The 19951-nt window shown below is 48.7% G+C and overlaps 9 protein-coding genes across 9 annotated transcripts; 3 read left to right on the top strand and 6 right to left on the bottom strand.

Moving 5' to 3' along the window:
• Window positions 1-972: 972 nt before the first annotated feature.
• Window positions 973-2445, top strand: N7457_002170 (epoxide hydrolase; the record flags this gene model as incomplete). The annotated part of the gene is made up of 4 exons (XM_057173216.1): window positions 973-1294; window positions 1366-1493; window positions 1549-1621; window positions 1676-2445. The coding sequence occupies 4 exons, from the start codon at window positions 973-975 to the stop codon at window positions 2443-2445; spliced, it is 1293 nt and encodes a 430-aa protein (XP_057033367.1).
• Window positions 2446-3028: 583 nt separating this feature from the next.
• Window positions 3029-3872, bottom strand: pup3 (proteasome core particle subunit beta 3; the record flags this gene model as incomplete). The annotated part of the gene is made up of 4 exons (XM_057173215.1): window positions 3843-3872; window positions 3750-3768; window positions 3238-3692; window positions 3029-3172 (listed from the first exon to the last, which is right to left on the bottom strand). The coding sequence occupies exons 1-4, from the start codon at window positions 3843-3845 to the stop codon at window positions 3029-3031; spliced, it is 621 nt and encodes a 206-aa protein (XP_057033366.1). The 5' UTR covers window positions 3846-3872.
• Window positions 3873-4179: 307 nt separating this feature from the next.
• N7457_002168 (putative UBX domain protein) lies at window positions 4180-5730 on the top strand (the record flags this gene model as incomplete). The annotated part of the gene is made up of 2 exons (XM_057173214.1): window positions 4180-4316; window positions 4377-5730. 2 exons carry the CDS (start codon window positions 4180-4182, stop codon window positions 5728-5730), a joined length of 1491 nt encoding a protein of 496 aa, XP_057033365.1.
• A 245-nt stretch (window positions 5731-5975) lies between these two features.
• N7457_002167 (uncharacterized protein) lies at window positions 5976-6425 on the bottom strand (the record flags this gene model as incomplete). The annotated part of the gene is made up of 1 exon (XM_057173213.1): window positions 5976-6425. The coding sequence occupies one exon, from the start codon at window positions 6423-6425 to the stop codon at window positions 5976-5978; it is 450 nt and encodes a 149-aa protein (XP_057033364.1).
• A 531-nt stretch (window positions 6426-6956) lies between these two features.
• Window positions 6957-7952, bottom strand: N7457_002166 (60S ribosomal protein eL36; the record flags this gene model as incomplete). The annotated part of the gene is made up of 3 exons (XM_057173212.1): window positions 6957-7040; window positions 7335-7520; window positions 7905-7952. 3 exons carry the CDS (start codon window positions 7950-7952, stop codon window positions 6957-6959), a joined length of 318 nt encoding a protein of 105 aa, XP_057033363.1.
• Window positions 7953-8331: 379 nt separating this feature from the next.
• On the bottom strand, window positions 8332-11648 carry N7457_002165 (MDM20/NAA25 family protein; the record flags this gene model as incomplete). The annotated part of the gene is made up of 8 exons (XM_057173211.1): window positions 8332-9084; window positions 9136-9248; window positions 9309-10053; window positions 10103-10379; window positions 10449-10792; window positions 10896-11072; window positions 11140-11422; window positions 11473-11648. The coding sequence occupies 8 exons, from the start codon at window positions 11646-11648 to the stop codon at window positions 8332-8334; spliced, it is 2868 nt and encodes a 955-aa protein (XP_057033362.1).
• Window positions 11649-12640: 992 nt separating this feature from the next.
• On the bottom strand, window positions 12641-13407 carry N7457_002164 (uncharacterized protein; the record flags this gene model as incomplete). The annotated part of the gene is made up of 4 exons (XM_057173210.1): window positions 12641-12682; window positions 12816-12843; window positions 12977-13084; window positions 13337-13407. The coding sequence occupies 4 exons, from the start codon at window positions 13405-13407 to the stop codon at window positions 12641-12643; spliced, it is 249 nt and encodes an 82-aa protein (XP_057033361.1).
• A 1732-nt stretch (window positions 13408-15139) lies between these two features.
• On the top strand, window positions 15140-16768 carry N7457_002163 (uncharacterized protein; the record flags this gene model as incomplete). Its single annotated transcript, XM_057173209.1, has 4 exons — window positions 15140-15178; window positions 15241-15360; window positions 15417-15509; window positions 15569-16768. The coding sequence occupies 4 exons, from the start codon at window positions 15140-15142 to the stop codon at window positions 16766-16768; spliced, it is 1452 nt and encodes a 483-aa protein (XP_057033360.1).
• Window positions 16769-18084: 1316 nt separating this feature from the next.
• N7457_002162 (ribosomal RNA-processing protein RRP9) lies at window positions 18085-19905 on the bottom strand (the record flags this gene model as incomplete). Its single annotated transcript, XM_057173208.1, has 1 exon — window positions 18085-19905. The coding sequence occupies one exon, from the start codon at window positions 19903-19905 to the stop codon at window positions 18085-18087; it is 1821 nt and encodes a 606-aa protein (XP_057033359.1).
• Window positions 19906-19951: the final 46 nt, after the last annotated feature.

The following is a 19951-nucleotide window of genomic DNA, read 5'->3' as shown; positions in this document are numbered from 1 at the left end:
AGCAGGCCCAACGTTGGGAACCCTGCGAATCAGATGCAGAGAATGTTGAAAGCAGGCATTGATGGGGGCCGCCGTAGTATCGCTCGATCTTAGGGCATTCTCCCAGGAATTGTACCATGTCTTGAATATTTATTGGGCTGCAGGGACACACCCTCACAAAGCCGGGGTACTTGCATGTGCTAACCAGCCCGTTTTGGTATCTCGTGTTGCAAGTTAGGTATTCTCAACCTCGCCAGCCAAGTGTAACTTGAGGTAGATAGAACAATAGAGCCTGTTGGGGCCTTGAACCCGACACAAACGCTGGAAGGTTTCAACTGGACATCTACCTTGACGAGATAAATATCTGGGAAAGGCAAATTCGTTGAAGGCCAAGATATGTTCATATGGCATGTAAATAGCGCTCTACAGGTCTGGAAAGTAGCGAATGTGTTTGGTATTGTTGGGATTGACAAAATCATCTGCATATGGAAATCTGTTGTGAGATTGGGTAGTATAGTTGCAAAGGACGTAGAGAAACGAGCCTGGGAGCCATTCAATAAGCTCACACCTACATAATTAGACACCCAATTTGATGCCCAGGTGCCCATGATATCTACATGTATAGAAGTACCGAATATGTACGGAGTGTGTGGCTCTCTTGCTCCTCATACTGGAACATAACATGTACGTGCAGGACCTCGGACCACAATAACCAAGAAACGGCCATGTGCCTGTTTTTGGTCAGTAGGTGCGGTCAAATATAATGAATGAGCTATCTGCCCCCTCCATCTTTACACAATACTGTGTGCAGTGTAAGTGGCACTGTGAAACCGAGGTAAGAATCCCAATCTCCGTGTTTGATCCCCGCAGATCATCGCTACCGTTTCTATAAGGCCCGAGCGCGACTAACTAGGTCTAAGAACAACTATATCATGACGACCAATCTGGTTTCTCTGATCAAGCTTCGGTCTGGATTATCCTTACTGCATAGCCATGAGTCCAGTCACTCCGTACAAAATCGCCATTTCGGACGAGCAACTCCAGCAGCTCCACCAGAAGCTGGAGCAAGCTACCTTTCCTGATGAGCTCGACGCTTCGGGGTGGGATATGGGCGTGCCCCTGGATGAAATTCAAAGACTGGTCACAGTATGGCGTGAAAGTTTTGACTGGCGCGCACAAGAGTCAAAGCTGAACGAGCAACTCAAACAAGTCAATGTTGAAATAGAAGTGGATGGATTGGGAGAGTTGAATATACACGCTGTGCACCATCGCAGCGGGAATCCAAAAGCCATTCCATTGCTTTTCATTCATGGGTGTACTTAGCCCCTAAACTATTTCTATGACTGTTTTTGTCACGCCTTGCTAATCCCTGATTTTGACTACCAGGGCCTGGCAGTTTCCTTGAAGCTACCAAGCTTATTCCACTACTCACCGAAAACACCGGGGATGGTCCAGCCTTCGATGTCGTAGCACCCTCCTTACCAAACTTTGGATTCTCAGAAGGTGTCAAAAAGGTACGTTGGGAGTTTTCTGTCAACGCTGTTGTATACGCCTTAACAATCAGACCAGAGGGGATTCGGGCTAGCGCAATATGCCGAGGCTGTTCATAAAGTAATGATCGCACTAGGCTATGAAGAATACGGCAAGCATACATAATATCCCTTCACCAAGAACAAACCAACTAACTCTCGATCAGTGGTCCAGGGAGGTGACTGGGGCAGCATGATCGCCCGCACCATATCTCAATTCTATCCTCAACATACCCAAGCCATCCACTTGAACTTTATCCCCGTCATCCCGCCCTTCCCATGGCGAAGCCCTTACCAGTTCCTCAAATCACTGCTCTCCGTGCCATTCTCATCAAAAGACCGTGGCTTCATCGCCCGGACAGTGGAATATCTTACAAGCGGCAACGCTTACATGAAACAGCAAGAGACTCGGCCCCAGACCCTGGGCTACGGCCTTCATGACAGTCCCGTTGGATTGCTGGCCTGGATCTATGACAAAATGCACATCTGGACTGACAAGTATCCCTGGACAGACGAGGAAATCCTGACCTGGGTGAGTGTTTACTACTTCTCCACAGCTGGACCAATGGCATCAACAAGGATCTATTACGAAGCTTCAGCGCCAAAGCGAGACGGTAGTGAGGATAAATTGGAAAATGGGCTCAAGAAGGACGCGGGGGAAAAGGCAGACCTGAGATACATGTCGCTGGCGCAAATTCTCGGAGCCCGGGCACCACATAATGTGCGCTTTGCGGTGGCACAGTTCCGGGAGGAGCTTATTATGTGGCCCATGGCGTGGTATCGATCCATTGGGAATGTTGTGCAGGAAACGGAGTTTGAGCATGGTGGCCATTTTGCGGCCTGGGAAGTGCCTGAGTTACTGGCGTCAGATATTAAGAAGTTCCTCGGCAATAATGGACCGGCCTTTGGGGCGGTAACTGACAGAGATGGTTATTGAAGGACTTGTTGGATTTGACTTATGATCAGGACCTTTGGGCCTTAACTGATCATGTTGTTACATGGGACGGCGTATCTGTATGTTAGTAGTAGTAACAACCGAAATCAATCTGGTGTTCTGTTTGGAGATTTTCTCGTTATAGAACCAACTGAAGGCATATATGGTTAGCACTCCGGTGCAATAGCCCTTATACTGCGCTGCTGAGGTGGATTTGCAGGTAGGGAATGGTTTAGACTCTCTATAAAGGACTTATTGCCGATAGCCTCACGGGTGACAGATCAGGTGATCCTTGCTACATGTAAGCGGACATAGTCCAGATCCGGGTGATTTGAATGAATTCATAATGCAAGTGGAACACTGCCGTGACGTGACAACGGGGGTCTTTTATTATCGTGATAGAAGAGAAACATGGAGCCAGAGAACAAATGTGCCCTTTGGCTCAGGTATCGACCGCTTTTGCGTTGCTCTTGTGCGATCCAGCCATCAATTGACCGTACACGGCATATATCATCCAGTGAAGACCGTAGACGCCGGGATTTGCCCTCAAACCAACGGAAAGCCCAAAACAACCACTTCCCCAAATCTAATCCTGTCGTCCCTTCAATAACCGCTGGGTAACCTTGTCCTTCTCTATAATGTAAACCTGGGCGCCCCAACCGGAGAGAGCGTCTCGGTCGACGGCACTGAGCAGCGCTTGTGAGATTGTCTCAAAGAGATCTTCGGGGGCCTGTAACGAAAAAGTGTGTTAGGCAATGCATTCAATCTGTACTTGATAATACTGGTTAAACATACCAGATCAGGCTCCCAGAGACCCTCGCAAGTACCAAAGAGCTGGTCGCTTGCAGTTCCGCTAACAATGAAGTCCTTGGCGAAATCGATACAGCCGATGCTGTCGAAGCCGCAGATGAATGGCTTCCCCGTTGTGGGGTTGATACCAGCCAGCACGGGGCTGACGAAGTAGGGACCGAAACGTTTTTCGTACAGCGACGAGCTCACTAGGTTGGCGAGGGTCTGGGGTGCGATGTCGCGCTCCTCGCGCAGACGGTACATATTGACCTTGTAGCGGAAGAGATCGGAGACGGTGTTAACATCGGTGGCCAGACCAGTCAAGCCGAGATAGGTGGATGGGGCGTAGTTGAAGATCTTGGGGAAGTTGTTGGAAATGGTCAGGGACTGCATGCCCAGGCGAAGGTCGCAGGCAATGGCGACGCAGTCCTTGCCCACCATGGCGACACAGGCACCGCCATCTGAGAATAAGTCAGCATCTCGGTCGGATATTCACAAGGGACAAGGTTCCGGCGTACTGATGTCGAAGGGGTTGGACTGTGATGGGAGAAGTCGGTCAGCTTGGAAGTCCAACAATCCACGAACGATCGGGAGAAAGGGCGCATTTTTACCATTATTGCGATATTTCAATGCAATTCAATATGACAGAGAGGTTCCAGAGCTATAACAAAAGAAACAGGAGGAGAAAATGGGGTTGAGAAAAGGGCGGGTTGGTAGAGGTGATGGAGATGAGTTGATGACGGGGAAGCTCTGAGGTACGCGAGAGCTCAGATGACGCCCGCACCGCTGCCTGTTTCGTACCTTCGACTGCTTTCTGCGCCCTCTTTCTCCCCGCATTTCACTTACTCGCTTCACCACTTTTGTTTATCTATTTCAACGTTCCTAAAAACACTATACCAAACTAAGCCTTATTGTTTTATTAGAGTCAGTGTTCTCCAAACAACGACAATGAGTGCCCACGTCGTGGTGATTGACGCGACGGCCAGGCGGGCAACGATTAAGACTACGCCTTCCAAGCACTTGACCGATATCCTTCAGGAAGCATCTTCGAAGCTTGGATATAATGCCAATCAATATTCATTGAAGTAAGGAGATCTTCTACTTCTCAGATGACAACACTGACCCCGGTCTTTTCTACATTGCAGACACAATCGCAAGCAATTAGATCTGTCTCTTTCCTTTCGTCTCTCTGGTCTCAGCTCCGGCGCAAAGCTTGAACTTGTTCAACTCTCTCGCTCTCCGTCAGTAGTAACTGTCGGCCTGCAACTGCCCGAGTCGGAGGCTCGTGGTGCCCCAAATGGCCGCATACTTGATAAGTTCCCTAGTACGACTACACTCTGGCTAGTGCTACGCAAGTTCGAAGCCGGGGTTGCGGGCAGTGGCCCGATACGGAACCTCACATCACGGGCAGCGCCCTCTGCCGAGGGCGGAGATAGCGCCGGACGACTGTATTATGAAATTCCCGTGCTTCAGATCTTGGAACGTGAAGTATCAAGCTTCACGGATCTACAAAAGACCTTGGCCCAATTAGGGTTCAACAGCGGAAGTGTTCTTATGCGACTTAGTTTCCGACGAACAGAGGAACCTATTGAAGAAGCCATGGTCAAAATTGGTGAATTCTTCAAGTCCTCAGAGGATGAGGTTCCTTCGACACAGGATAACAACGCGGCGCCCGCAGCAGTCCCCATTGGAAGCGAAAGTCAGGAGCCAGCTCCCCAGCAGCCGAGCGCATCGCCACCTGAGCCTTCCAACGTCACTGCAGCATCTGACCAAGCCGGTCCTCCCTCATCCACTGCTGAGCCAGTTGTTGGAGCAACCGACTCTGTCCGAAATGTCACTGTCTTCTCTCCTCCCTCTGACGACACTCCTTCATCCGCAAAGTTGGCATATAACGAGAATGATTACGTACCTTCTATTGAGCATGCAAAACTGCACCAGCGGTTGCTCAACCAGTCCTCTCGCCCCCAGCGCCTGCCAACGGATGCGGAGATTGTCGCCAAAACAGAAGCAGAAGCGGCGAAACGCGCAGCGATCCGGGACGTTGATGTGAAAATCCGCTTCCCAGATCAGAGCCAGGTGGTCGCCAGATTCGGACCATCAGACACAGGACAGTCGTTGTATGACTTTGCGCGGGGATGTCTTGCTCCACCGTTTGCGAGTGAGGAATTCAATCTGACTGTTCACGGTGTCGCGAAATCTAAACATCCAAGCGCCATACCCGTATCAGATAAGAAGCATCTGATTAAACACCTTGGGCTTGCTGGTCGTGTGCTTGTCAATTTCTCCTGGGCTGATAGCGCTCCCGCCTTTGTTCATGAACGCCGCGCGGAGACTCTCCGCCCCGAGCTTCGAAGCCAGGCTCAACAGATCAAGGTGGAACAACCGCCAGAGTCCAAGGAGGAAGATGAGGCTGGTCCCTCGAAGCCAAGTCCGAGTGCCGCCCAGGGGGAGATAAGCCCAGTGGAGCACGCAAGAGTGGTGCTATGCCCAAGTGGCTGAAGCTCCCGGGCAAGAAATGAAATGGGGATAAATAAATGCAATGAATCCAAATGAGTGAATGTGCTGTTCCTGATGATGATGACTTGGCCATATAGCGCATTCTTGACTTATGCATGCTTCAGCATCGTAGATGTGCTAATAGACTTATATTACATATCCTTCAATCGAAGCTCCATTTCACATGCCCTCGACGGTGAATGAAACATCGTATTGCCTTCCCATGTCCATCTCCGCCCTTCGTAAATTCAGCGGACCCTCGAGGCTGAGACACGGACCTCACATTCAAATCCCTCTTCAGCATCATTCGCGCGCAACGAAAGCTCTCCTTCAGCACTGATACTCCAAATAACCTCATTCATCATCTCTTCACTGGTGCCCTCCTCATACCAGTTGGACATATCATCCTGTTGATCAAGATACTCCTCGTAATTTCTCGCGAAAAAAGCAAGGGCAGCATCATTGGCCTGCTGCAGGGTGTCAAAGGTCTGCGTGGTTTCATCATCGCGGGATTCCTCATTCTCGGAATCCATCTCCTCTTCAGAGTCCACCTCCTCAAATCCATTCATGTCATCATCATCGCGCCCAGTGTGGTTCACACGGAAGACGTATCGAGCAGTGGGATTGCGTGATGGAGTGTGCTGGGTCGCCTTGAGTCTATCCAGTAGGTTTTGGGGGAAGTTATAGTCTTCGTCCATCTTTGTGGGTTGCGGGTTCGTTCAATTGGGTGATTTGATGGGTATGGCAGAAGATGGGTTGGGGTTAAGGCTTGGAGGAACGCGATGTACAACTTATGGGGGTTTAGAGTAATTTATATTGATCAAAAAAAGAGGGGCACAAGGTCCCGGGTTCGTGGCCGCGTTACTCCATTTGATCGGTCACCTCCACCTCTTGTCACGCTCTCAACACATAGGGTATGTAGATACATCACATAGAGTCCCCGGGATGCTCTCACGCAAACCCAAGCTTGTGCTATTTACGCAACAGGCTTTCCAGGCTACGTTGTAAAATTCTCCGTCTAGAAAGTGGCTCAATTGCGAGTATCACACGTGAAATGGAATAATTGTTTTCATTATGGTTTCACTTCATACGACGGTGAAGGAATCCCATGTTTGCCTTCCCCTTCATGCACACCCAGTGGCCACAAAACCCCCTTTCCGATCCGAGAATCACGCTTTTTTTGCGTCGAGTCGTTAAAACGAAAGAAAAACAGGAACGGGTCGGAAAATTTAGTGAGCCTGGGTGCGGCGAGCCTCAGCAATGACCTTCTGCATGGACTCAACCTTGGCCTTGCCGCGGCCGAAAGTACCGAGCTAGATTGAAGTCAGTAAAAATGTAGCCTTGAATGAATCGGCTGGCGGTGCTCTGATCGTGAATATGGTAGATTCGGGAGACAGGTTTAGGTCACTGAGATATCGGCCAAGTAATTGGATGGGCTGTTCCGGGTGACGATTGATATCATTCTTCCTTTGCAATGTAAAGTTGCATGACCCATACAGTACCATCGATATCCGGAGAGACCTCAACCGAGTCGACCAAATCCAACATAATTCACGGAGCAGAGTATGACCAGACGATATCGAGCATGGGATTGAGAGTAGACGTACGCGCTTCTTAGCGAGCTTGCGGGCACGCTTATCCTGGGCGTTGCGCAGCAACTCAATGATGCGGCGCTCGTAGGGAGCGAGACCAACGACCTCCTGGGCGATTTCGCGGACGAAAGCGGTGCGGCGGGAAGACTTGCCCTTGGTGCGCGAGATGCGGGTCTTGGGGGTGTTCAGGGCGGTAGTTTTCTATATCAAATTCCAGTCAGTATGTCTGTTTCACCAAGTCATGATGCAACGGCCGTAGGTTCCAGTGTCTCTTCTGTTCGAATTTTGCGTCTGTCTGTCGCGGCGGTTCAAAGGGTGATCGAATCATATGGTGCGTGCAAGATGAGCGCTGGCCTCGGTGCCTGTGTCGAATCCAAAAAGTTCCCCATGATATCGAAATTTTCCCCAGCCAGTGTTTTCATCTTCCAAATGGGCGATTCAATCGCAATTCTCCGTGTCGTGATTATTTCCCAGCGCTTTTCCGCGATAGACATTGACCCGATGACTGACAGACCGAACGAAAAGAGACATTGGAGACCTTCAAACGGCGGAATAAGATGGGGTAAAGAGACAGTGATAACGTACGCGGCCCGCGTTGATGCCGACAACGATTCCGGAGCGTTCGGAGGCCATCTCGACGGTTGTTGGTGAAGGGGTTGGCGGAGGTTGTCGAAGAGGAGGTGAGGGAGCCGTGTGAAAATCGCCTGGTCTTTTGCCTGGAACCGCAAAATGGGGTCTTGGCGTTGGTGCGGTAGGCGAGTAACTAGGGCTAGGGCTGCACTAATACGGCCTAGCGCAACTTATATTGACACCTCAGGCATACGATTATATATCTTGGCGCTTCCACGTGATACAACTTGCCCTGTTTTATAGATCGAGCTCTATTCCCGAGGGCCTTGGATCACGTCTCACTTGTCAATATCAAACATTTCATAGATTCGGTTTACACATGCTCTAACGAGGTGTTTTCATGAGATCACAATTTGTCCACGAGATGCCCTGATGCCTACCACTAAAGCCTGGCAGCCAGCACTCCATCAAGTGCCTCCTCCCAGCTCTCCCTCAACTCTCCACAGAATAATTCAAGCGCAGATTCGTACATCACCTTTTCTAGAATATCTTGAAGTGGCTTCTCGTATTCATCGGTCGTATCGCCCCGGTTGACCATGTCAATGAGTGTGCTGAGGGTTGCTGATTCGGTAAGGCCCTGCTTCAAGGCCCGAGTGTTCGAACGAATATCCTCGAAAACTTCACAAACGAGAGTATGCAGCCGTTTCAATAGTTCAGCAGGAAGTTTGGCTGTTTTCACAGCCTTTCGGGAATTCAAATCAAGTATTGTCCACAGAGCCTTGAGGGTCTCTACGAGGGTCCAGATGACATGGAAATATTCCCATGTCGGTGCGCCTGCCGTGCCTGGGCTAAATTCAATGGCCGTCTTCGCGATGACAGGAGATCTTTTTGTGTCTCCCAGGGATAGGTCCTGTCTTTTGGCCTTCAACCAATCCTCTACTTGACCGAGACTAGTCTCAATCTGCGCAGAGGTATGAGCCTTGGATCCTGCCATGAACAATGCCACATTGAACAATGCCAAGTGAATCTTGGCTGTATCCTTCTCAGCGTCCGTCTGATCGGTATCTTTCTCGGAGAGTGACAAGTCGCCAAGGGCGGGCACGTCTGTATCCAAGGCGACTGGCTTCTGACTGCCGATGCTCTCAAGAACACTGAAAAGTCTATCTGTTAGGCGGGCAGATGCCAGCCAATTTTCCTTTGAGCGTGTTAGCCAATACGGTGGAGACATTCGAACGGGAAAACATACCCCAGGGATCGGGCCTGCGCGTAATCGCTGCTCGAATGCAGGTTGGTCACAACGTTCCAAGTTCATAAAGCCAGCATATTTCCGCTGGTCTTGAGCTGGTGAGGCATTCTGGGCTGGAGCATACTTAGTATTCAAACGCATCAGCGGGACATGAAGAATTGAGAACTACTGACCAATATCTGCGTGGAGGGGTAGATGGTTTCCTTTTCGAATTCTTTGCATCCGCCGCAAGTCAAGAGCCCACATTTTGCGGCAGATACTGTTATTCAGACGCTTTTGAAGCTCGATTGAGTCGACTAGATTGACGTAAGTCCCATCTTCAAGTCCCTTTATCAGTGAATTCTTGATAGTAAAGTTTGCGGCACGATAGAAGTCAAGAGCGGCGATAAATGAAACTTGGGGGTCAAAGTCTTTGTATTCTCCGCCTTCAATGGGGGTTGCGGGATTAGGATGGATGGTGGCAAAGCGAGTGAAGAGGTTATGAGCGACAGATTCATACTGCACTTGCTTGACAGAGAGTCTGCCGAACAATTTCAAAGCAATGGAACCAGCGCCGAGAAGAAGATATATGCGAATCAAGAAGAGCATCGCCTCATAATTATGGGGTGAATCGCTCAAAAGACGCTCCAGGATGCCAGCAGCGCGAATCAGAGCAGTGCTGCTGATTTTTTCAGATACCTCGCCAGATTGGCTAGGGCGAACAAGGGCCATAGCGGCAACAATGCAGAAGTCGTCTATAGGTCGGCTCTCCATTGCGGAAGCAGTATCTGGCTTGCCATCTTTCTCAGTGAATACATCGTAAAAGTGAACGCAGTTGCGGACAAGATTCTCGATGCTAGCTTTTGACACTTTACTGTTGCCCGAAATCTTGTCACAGTACTGCAGCTTGTACGCGTTGATCAACGGGATGGCATCGTCCTATAAAGGTTGTTAGCTCTCTATTAAAGCCACCAGGTTGCCTACATACGGTGTTTTCTTCGATGCTTTCCATGCAATATTGAGATACTCGGTGCACCAAGGTATCCTCGCAAGTCTCTAGGACCCCTCTTAAGTCGTTAAAGGCATAGAGTTTGCGTTTATTTTGGTCAAAGTATCTTTGGCATGCAGCAAACAAATCATCTTCCGTACTCTCGCCCCGTTTCAATCCCATTAGGACTGTATCCATTAGTGCGATATGGGCGTTGCGCGATTTTGGACTGAATTCAATGAACTTCTCGATATGCTGTTGCGTGTCGGAAAGTAATCTAAAAGCAAAGCAATGGTTGATTAGTTGAGTCTCCAGGGATGTAGGAATGGGGCGTTAGAACTCCTACCCTGAGCTGTTCTCGAGATGGCGCGTAGCTGTGATAAGCAAGTCCCAGAATCTCCAATGATCACGCTCATGGAGAGCCTTGCGCTCTGCTTCCTCTTCGGGCACAGCAAGCAAACTCATGACATACGAGTGCCCTTCTTCCCAGAGTCCGGCAGACTTCAAGCATGAGACTTTGGCCGACATAAAGGTTCCGTCGTTGTTGACAATCCGAGAGTCGAGACCAGCATTCTTGCTGTTAAGGACTTCAACAATCTCAGCATCTCGATTCTGTGATTCGAAAACTCGAACAAGCAAAAGAAGTTCCTCCGCTGTTTGTATCGCACGTGGGGGGCTCGACGATTCGGTCTGCAGTAAGTCATTCAATCATGTCCAGTCAGTCATTGATGTCCAAATCTTGAATCAGGTTCTCATTTCCGTTACAAATGCAGTTTGGAAGTGATGCACATACCGGATTGGAAGGCACGTCATCTTTTGCTTTCGAAATCATGCGATAAGCAAGTGTCCCAAAAAGCTTGCGATCCATCTCGGAGCTAGCCGCGTCGCCTGCAATAAGATGACAAAGGAAAATGGCCCAGAAATAATACTTTCGCTCTCGAGGAAAGTTCTTCTGGAGACTCATGGCAGCCTAGGACAAGAGAAAGTGTTCTCGTTAGCAATTACATGCTTGCATACTATGCTGTTATCATACTCACTTTCTGAGCTGACTTCCAGTCCCCAGACTCATATCCAAACGTGAACCACCTCATCTGAAGCGAATGATCCTGTGGCTTTGCCTTTGCTGCCCTCTCCCATATGGCGCTCCGAAGCTCGATATGGTCATCCATCTTCCGTAACGTCCGGTACAGTATATCGAGGGAATCAATATCGGAGATAGGTGGTTCGGCGTTGCATAGCTCGAGTGTTTCTAAAATGCCTCGCTTTTTGTGGGCTTCATCCGTATGGCTGAACAAAACATTTGCTTTCCAGGCCTGTTTGCTTGCAATTTTACATGTTAGTTGGTACTATACAGCCGACAGCACTGCGACGGTGCCAGGATCGCAAGAAACAAAGAGACATCACTCGCCTTCAAAAACCGGGTGTTCTCGCCTTTCTTCATGCGCTTCTCAATCAGCTGCAGTGCCTGTTTCATATTCTGCGAGTCAATCGCATCTTGGATTTGGTTGTTGCGGCGCAGAAACACCGCGTCATTGCTGGAGCTCATGGTGTAGAGATTGCTCGGTCGAAGATAAAATTGCTCAATCCGTGACTTTCAATAAATGTCCTAACTGGCTGTGCGAAGCACAGCATGCACTGAAAACCTTCGAAAATCTAATTTGAAGGTGAACGATCAACTCGAGGCACTTTTTTATTTGGCGGGGAATGAGATCAAATGGCAGGCGGTCAGTCTCTCCCCGCAGTATACTGCTGGCAGGAAGTTGACCTTCGAAGTATACGCCATCGATGTCCATTGGATGGATCATTTGCCCCGATTGAGGGATAATTGAACAAAAGAAAGACCAAAAATGGAAAGCAAGCTGCATGATTGGTTTATATCTACTTGATACATGTACGTATACAACCACGTATCCCCTACGTAATAATGTCCAACCATACATCAACCATGCATCAACTCTAGATATTCTTGCATCAATAATCGAACTTGGTTCTGATATTTTTGACTGGCTTTTTTTAAAATAAATTTTCCTTGATTTAGACAAGGAGCATATTTGACAGGACGTGAAGATCAAAGACACGGCACATTTACAAGATAAAGCGCAGAGAACACGAAACAATCGATGTTAATATACAAAATTCAAATCGTTGAAAGAGGCAGTCCGACACATTTGGTCGCGAAACAGAAGTCAACTTGTGGGGAAATAAAGCCAAAAGGGAAAACCCACTCCTCTCATAGCTCAACACCAGATGATGAAAGCATGGCGCTCGTCAAGAATGGTATTCGTTGACATGATCACACCGTAGCAACCTTGAAAGACCCCGATACATAACATTGATTCACGGGGTTATCCTAGGTCACTGAAGTTAGGAGGCACCAGACTCATGACATTGATAGACTTCTGATCATTGGAGTGTTAAAGAACACCCCTCATTTGTTGAAATGCGACAGATACTTGAAGGATATCAGTGATCTTGCCAGCTGAGAGGCAGTTTTCAATCTTTTGCGCAGGAATGGTCCAAGCTGAATACATAAATGTATCACTTAGACTGTGGGGTCAAGGAGACTTTTTTCTGGGTGAGCTATGGCAGTTGTTAGCAACCGTATATACTCTGACGTGACGCCGAATCAAATTCAATGCAAATCGCAGGAGATGAACACCATGCATAAGTCAGGAGATCAAGACTATTTGAAAAAGCTCTCGTTCCAACTTACCCAGTTCTTTTTGCAATCACGATAGGCTCTAGATAGGAGCATAAGTCAGTAAAAAGGCTATGAAAATAATGTACGAGCTGATCAGGAGTGTTTGGCAGTTATATCGGTCAAAGAGAAAGACTAAGCAAGCGATCGAAGCTCGTAGAACTGCTGAGACATACTGGAAGTAATCATGGCACATTTCGCGGTCAGAGGCATTCCGCCTCATACACTGCAGACTGCGATCCGCAAAATCTTGACATGGGTCGTAGTATTCACTAGCATGTTTACTAAAGTCACAAGTTAGCTAGTAGTCTGGAGAAAATGCACACGCTTCCATCTGATCATTCAGGAATTATCTGCCAATTCTGTGTTTCTATATGTGGCTCTTCTTTGAAGGCGGTATAGAAAGACCGATGTACAGACCGCATAGACCGCGGCCTTGGTAACGGATAAATTCGGAGATGATATATCACTTTTGGGGAAAGAATGGGAGTAGAATGAGCTGTAAACGATGCAAAGGAAGAGACATTAGAACATACTGAGTGAACTTCTTCTCCGCTTTTGCCCACGCTTTGTCGTGGCTGTCACCTTGCGTTGACTCGGTCGCCATGGTGATTTCGTGGAGCACCTGTGTTGGCAAGAATTATCGAGGTCGATATCTCGATGAATTGAATAAGATAGAATACTAAAGCGTCACTTGCGAATCGAATTGGAGGTCAGCTGGAGGTTGATTGGAGGAGAAGTTAGCGTTGGACGTAGGAAGAGTTGGGGATCCGCAGTCTTGGCACGGAGAGCGGAGATCTGCCAATATCCTCAGGCTGGCCAACCAGGTCCAGGGAATAATCCATGCTGTTTTGGTGCTCTATTGTTCTAGAACAAATTTGTGGAAATCTTATCTTAGGCTTAGTTTTGTCTTTTTGTGGGGGCTTGCCAATAAAGAATTAAATATTCCAGTTTACAGTCTTTCAGCAGGTCTATATATATCTGTCAAAAAAGCTATATCCTGATAAGCAATTAGTGACACTAAAAGAAACTTTAGTCCTAGAAAGACATCGCGAGGCTGTAAACGTGACCAGTTATATAAAAGGATTAGTGCTGCCCGGCTAGTTCTAAAGTTGGACCTAGGCATCTTGACCATGCACCCATTAAGGTCTCTGTCATAGTAAACCAGATATCCTACATAGTTTTCTGCCAGCTTAAACCCCGGCATATACGGGCAACAAAATCGATTTTAATTGAAACCGACCTCTGAGCGCTATACAACTTCGCAGGAGATCCTTAACTCTGAGCTGCAAAAGGAGGATGGGTTTTTGAGCAGCCTGGCACAATGACGATATACTGTTAGCATTGGACATAGCAGATCACAATGGTAACATCATTCTATCCGCCATCACCCTCTACATAGGACGATACTGCTTTCACAACAGTCAGTTCATTCCTGGCCCTTGACGACCAATCTGCCGAGAATTGTTCTGAGATACTTTAAGGGTCGCTTCCATAACACCAACCGTTCATAAGAACTTGGCAGTTTATGCTTCCATAAGCAGATTGTTCATTTATTGCTACAGACAAGTTCTTCACCTAGAGGAGAGGAAGCGTACGTGGTTTCTACGTACTATGCCTATTGCACGAGTTATGCATATTCTTTCCACGCTACTTGACTCTCGTATCATGGGTCCTCACTTGGGATAGCAGATAGTAACACCCAGAGCTGCAATTGAAGAAGCTATGTTTAATCTCCAAGGGGCTCATTTCTACCATATAAAGCAAAAAGCATCTTTCTAATGTGAAACAAGTATACTTTGGTGGCCGTCAAAGAGCATATGTATAGAATGAATGAGCATTGAACGAAAATACTCAGGAGTGAGCAATATTTACATTTCAAAGGCGAGTGAACAACTACCGGAGGATCAATAAATACCAGGTAAACAGCATTTCAGAGGGAAACAAATACTGGTTACTTTTGAAATGATTGGAGCTCCCTGAAGCCCCTTCCAACCTTGTTCCTGCACATGATTATGTGATTTGTTGGTGCCTGAGGCGACATAAACATCTACTCTCACTTAAAGAATCTGGTTCATATTACTCTTCCTTTGATCTTCCTTTTAAACCCGGGCTATCGGGCTGTCTTCTTCGCCTGTTTCCACTCACCGAGTTTGCTTTTTCCAGCGCTTGTCCATCACGTCTTGCCACTTCGCGAAACTTTTACTTTCCGCCGGGACCCCCACCGCATTCTGTCGGCACTGGCATCCTGGCCCCAAAACACCTTATACACACTTCGTTTGATGGGCATTGTTCCTGGTTTGGGAAATTAAGCTCTCGATCAGCCCTAGGAGGTCGACATGGCAGCTAGAAATGGTTCTGGAGTCGAGGCATCGGGGGTAAGTCAAATCCCGCATTTATCTGAAGAGGCCGAGAACTACAACTGACGTGTGCTATCTAGCTGGTTAACACCCTACAAGGCCATGTTGATGATATTCGCACTTTGATACAATGTGGGATCTGTATCCGACCCCTTTATGAGCCGTTTACTATCGCCTGCGGGCACACTTTCTGCTACTCGGTGAGTACTTTCTTTTTTGGATCCTTATCGCATGCACTGACCGGAATTCTGTGCAGTGTCTATCGTCATGGTTTGCCGGAGGAAGATCAAAGCGAACATGCCCAGACTGTCGAGCACCTGTCAAAACCCAGCCAGCACCAGCCTATCTGGTAAGCTCCGGCACCCTTTGATCAATTTCGTCGGATCTAACATATTCTTTGTGCTACAGGTTCGAGCGGTTGTACAAATGTTCACAGGTCGAGCTGAGCTTTTAGACAAAGGGGAAACGACTGCGGACCATACAAAAAACCAAAGGGAGGAAGCGAAAAAGCTAGAGCAAGACAAGGCGAATAGTCATCCGACTGGAGGTGGTTTGTTCGGTGGACTCTTCAAGCCAAAGCCTCCCCCTCTAGCACCCGTAATTGACGTTGATGATGGTGTCGCTCGATGTCCGCATTGTTCATGGGAACTCGAAGATGGAGAAAACTGCGCAGGATGCGGCTATCGATATCGGCCCGGTTCGGAAAGTACAGACGACAGTTTCTCAGGTGATTATAGTGAATCCGAGTCAGACTTGGATGCTTTGGATGGGATGGATGACGACGGGCCCTCGGAAGATGACTATGAAGACATTGATGATAATGATGCCATTTGGGGTGGCACCGGGTTCCATTATTACGGGCCTGGCGCAGGACCGAGCACTGTTTTCGATCACCTCGGGAACTTGTTGAATAGACCTGGAATGGCCCCGCTAGATCTCGATATCCCGCTGCACCCAGGCGGCTTTCTTGCTCCAGTTTCTTCGAATGGGAGTGAGTACGATGAAGAGGATGAGGAGGACGAAGAGGAAAACGAATATGACGAAGAGGACTCATTCATTGATGCTGAAGACGACCACGTACCCACGAGTTCATTCGTTGACCGCGACAGCCATCGTCTTGGGGACGGTGAGACGTCTGAATCGGAATCAGACCGTTCCACCGGCACCGTTGTGGAAGATGATCACCATGGTCGCCCTCCGTACCTGCTTAGACTCCTTTACGCAAACGTACCTCGCATTGTTAACGAGGCTTCTCATGACGAGGGAGAGTCGGATGAAGAAGCAGAGTCAGAGGAATCCGACGACGAAGAGGAGGTTGGTGAAGATTCTGAGGACTCCGATGAATCCGACGAAGACGAAGATGAAGACGAAGACGAAATTCGAACTTCGCAGCCTCGTCGAGGGTTCCCACAATATGCTCAACGATCCTCCTACTTCCAAGCACCTAGCAATGCTTCGTGGCTTTCAGCGAGGCCTTCTACGATAGTTCCTGACTCCGACGAGCCCCTGGCTTATCCGAAGAATCTTCGCCTTCGTCGCCTCCCAGACCTGCTCGATCTAATGGACGTCGCACAACGCAGAACGGAACGACAGTCAATAATGCGATAACACTCGATGATTCTGACGAAGATCAGCCTGTCGGACCGGTGCGAAGAGCCACACGAAGGCGACGCGCCAGATTTTCTCCATATTAAAACAAATCTTCTACCCACCGATACGGTATCTGCTTTCACCGTCGATCGGCCTATCTAATTTTTTTTGCTTCTTCTTTTATAGCGTGGCGCTAGGATAACGCTAAGAGGGCATGCTTGGTGTTTGGGGCATTTTTTTCCTCTCGTTTGATATCACAGAGGCAACTTTATATCTTTTTCCATTACCTCAACAGCTGGATTCCAGTGTCAAGTTGTTGTTTCCCTACCCATTCATTCTCTCTTGTCTAACAGTACCTTGTGAATACCCCCATTAATCTTTATTTGGATTGATCTTGTTCTTTGATCACCTTTTATTGCTGAAGATAAAGATCTTAGTCCCATGACACTCAATAAAGCTTGAACACACAAAGTCCGTTATCAAACAGCCATAAGAGATAGATCGACTCCACGACAACTAGATCTTGCTACCTGGGCAGTCTTCATGTTGTGTTGATCCCCCTACAACATCCTACCGGCTTGCTCCGTGGCATTATTGCCGGTATTTCTTATGTTTGCGCGACAGAGTTAGATACACGCCTCTAGGCACTAATCTCGAGTACACGCTAGGAAAGCGTGAGTCTGCCAGCCCTGGAGTAGCCAACAGTGATTCCTAAGCAATACCTTAGGCCGGGGTAGGTGACTATATGTTACTTGATTCCCTCTGCCATCTGGGGCTTTCCTATTCCAGATGCCGCTTGAATGAGGGTGCTCTGAGTCAGGCTCACTGAGTTTCAGTCCAGACCAAAATCAAAGCTATCCCTACCATATAGATGACCGGATGGAAGCCACAGCGTACAGGCCAGGGGCTATGCACGAAGCGGACTATCGAAGGGAGCAGATACGGCTGAAGTTCTCAACCTTCGGCATGGAGACTCCCATGGAGGGAACTTCTATTTTGGAGAATTAGTCTTCGGAATTGCACGTTTTCATATCAATTTTTCTGTCGCATTAAATCATCCTACGGTGTCAGAGATCTCCGACGGACAACATCGAGAGGGAGAGAAGTGATATAGAAGCAAGTCGTATGCATTCAACTCTTTTTATGTGAGCTATACTGTTTGGAAGAGGGATATGATTGAATACTTCAAAGCACGGAAGAAAATCCCGTACATATGCAAAAATGGTAGAAATACACAAATCGGACGCCATATACACCTGACCCCGAGCAACGCTCCCCATTTTACTCTCGACCAATGACCAAGATCGAGACAGAAGATGAATTATGAACAAAATTTATACATCAGCCTTCACGGTGTCATTAGTAACGAACGGAACCTCAAAGACGACAGCACCATTGCGGCCTCCCGAAGTCGCGCCCTCATAGAAATTGTTGGTGAAGCACTTCCAGCGAGCCAAACGGTGCTCTTTACCGACAGCAGCGACGATGGAAATACCACGAGGCTGATCTTTGGATTCAGCCTTGGCTTTTGAGTCAGCGCCAGGCATGTCAGCGTCGGGGCGTCGTTCGAAGACTGCGATGTCGTTAATGACACCCTTGATCAAAGGCTCTGGCTCTGCTTGTTCTGATCCAGGGGTGGCGTCAAGGGCAAGAGTCTGGTTGAGTTGTTGCGAGGGTGTGTCTGGGGTTGCAGCGCCGAGGGATCCTGCACCAATGGGGCCGAGAGCGATCAGCGTCTTCTTATCTTCTGAGACGCGCCATGCGCGGATCCAACCGTCCCAGCTGCCACTGAGGACGACATCGGTACCGGGTAGGGTAGCGAGAGCGGTGATCCAGCGAGGCATGGGGCGCATGTGCCGTGTGTTGTGAGCGGCAGTCGCCTCGTCTGTTTCGGGTGATAGCACATCCAGAGGGGGGATAGGGTCCAATCCGTGAGCAAGACGGACGGTGTAAAGCGGCTTCTTCTTATGAATCGACCAAAGGCAGAGAGAGCCGGAGTCTGAGCCGGTGACGAAGTGAGTGGGAGGGAGTGGGGCAATGCAATCAATGTTGCTCTCGTGGTAGGGGGCATTTCTAGAAGCACCGCCACGGAACACAAGCTGTGTTTCGTCGACAACCTTCCACAGACGGGCTGTACGATCCCGAGCACCAACACTAACACATTCATCAATGGTCATGGCAGCAACTCCAGTGACATGATCCTGGTGGCCGAAAAGGGTTTCGACGTAGGCATGGCCCGCTCCGCTGATGGACCATGTCTTAATTGTGCGGTCGTACGAACCTGAGAACAGCTGCTCTCCGGAACTCATTGTTGAGATATGGCGCGCAAAAGACAGACTGCAAACTGAGTCCCGATGGTGCAAGAATGTCTTGCTTGGCGTCAAAGTCTCTGCATCCCAAATGATAAGTTTGTTGTCCGCTCCACCAGTTGCCACAAATTTTCCAGAAGGCGAAACAGCAACAGCTAAGATGTTTCCGGTGTGACCTTGATCCTCCTCTGATTCGCCAACTTTGCGCATACCTCGGGCGTACTTCACACGCTTGGGCTTCTTGCGCTGGGGACGTGGAGGCCGCTTGGAAGTATCATTATCGCCATTCAGTTGTGTGGAGGCTGGTACGCTGGGTTCGGCCAATTCCCACTTGGTCAAAGTCTTATCCTTCGAAACAGCGTAGACAAAGGGCGGGTGAACTGCGATAGCAGTGGTTGACTGGGTATCTGAACGGAAAAAGGAATGAGGCGCCGTGGGGACGGATAGTCTCGCAGCGATTTGACGGAACGTCCGTCCTTTAAATTCATCAACATCCTTCTTCAATCGCTCCGCGATCAAATCTCGATCAATTTCTGCTGCATCAAATCCAGCTTCATCAACCTCTTGTTGAAGGTTGCCAAGGTAGCGTTCAGCGAGTTTCAGTCGTCGGTCCGCCGCAGTTTCGCCGTCGTCCGAATCCGATCCGCTCTCGTCGCCTGATTCCGCTGTGTCGATTGCGGCATCATCATCCAAATCACTGCCTGAGATCGACTCTTCTCTCTCTCTGGTGCGTCGACCACCATCGGCTTTGGCATCTACGCCTCGCTTTTTTAATCCTGGGGCTCCGGCGCGATCGTCTCTCTTCCTCTTGCGCTGGGAATTGGGTACAGTGAAAAAGGAAGACATGGCGACGATTTGTCAAGCCTGTCGTTTCTTGATCTCCGTAGAAAAG

The sequence above is a fragment of the Penicillium paradoxum genome (genome assembly GCF_028828445.1).
Source record: "Penicillium paradoxum strain IBT 22861 chromosome Unknown utg000003l_segment0_segment0, whole genome shotgun sequence".
Taxonomy (NCBI): domain Eukaryota; kingdom Fungi; phylum Ascomycota; class Eurotiomycetes; order Eurotiales; family Aspergillaceae; genus Penicillium; species Penicillium paradoxum.
This window is presented reverse-complemented; position numbering and strand designations above follow the sequence as displayed.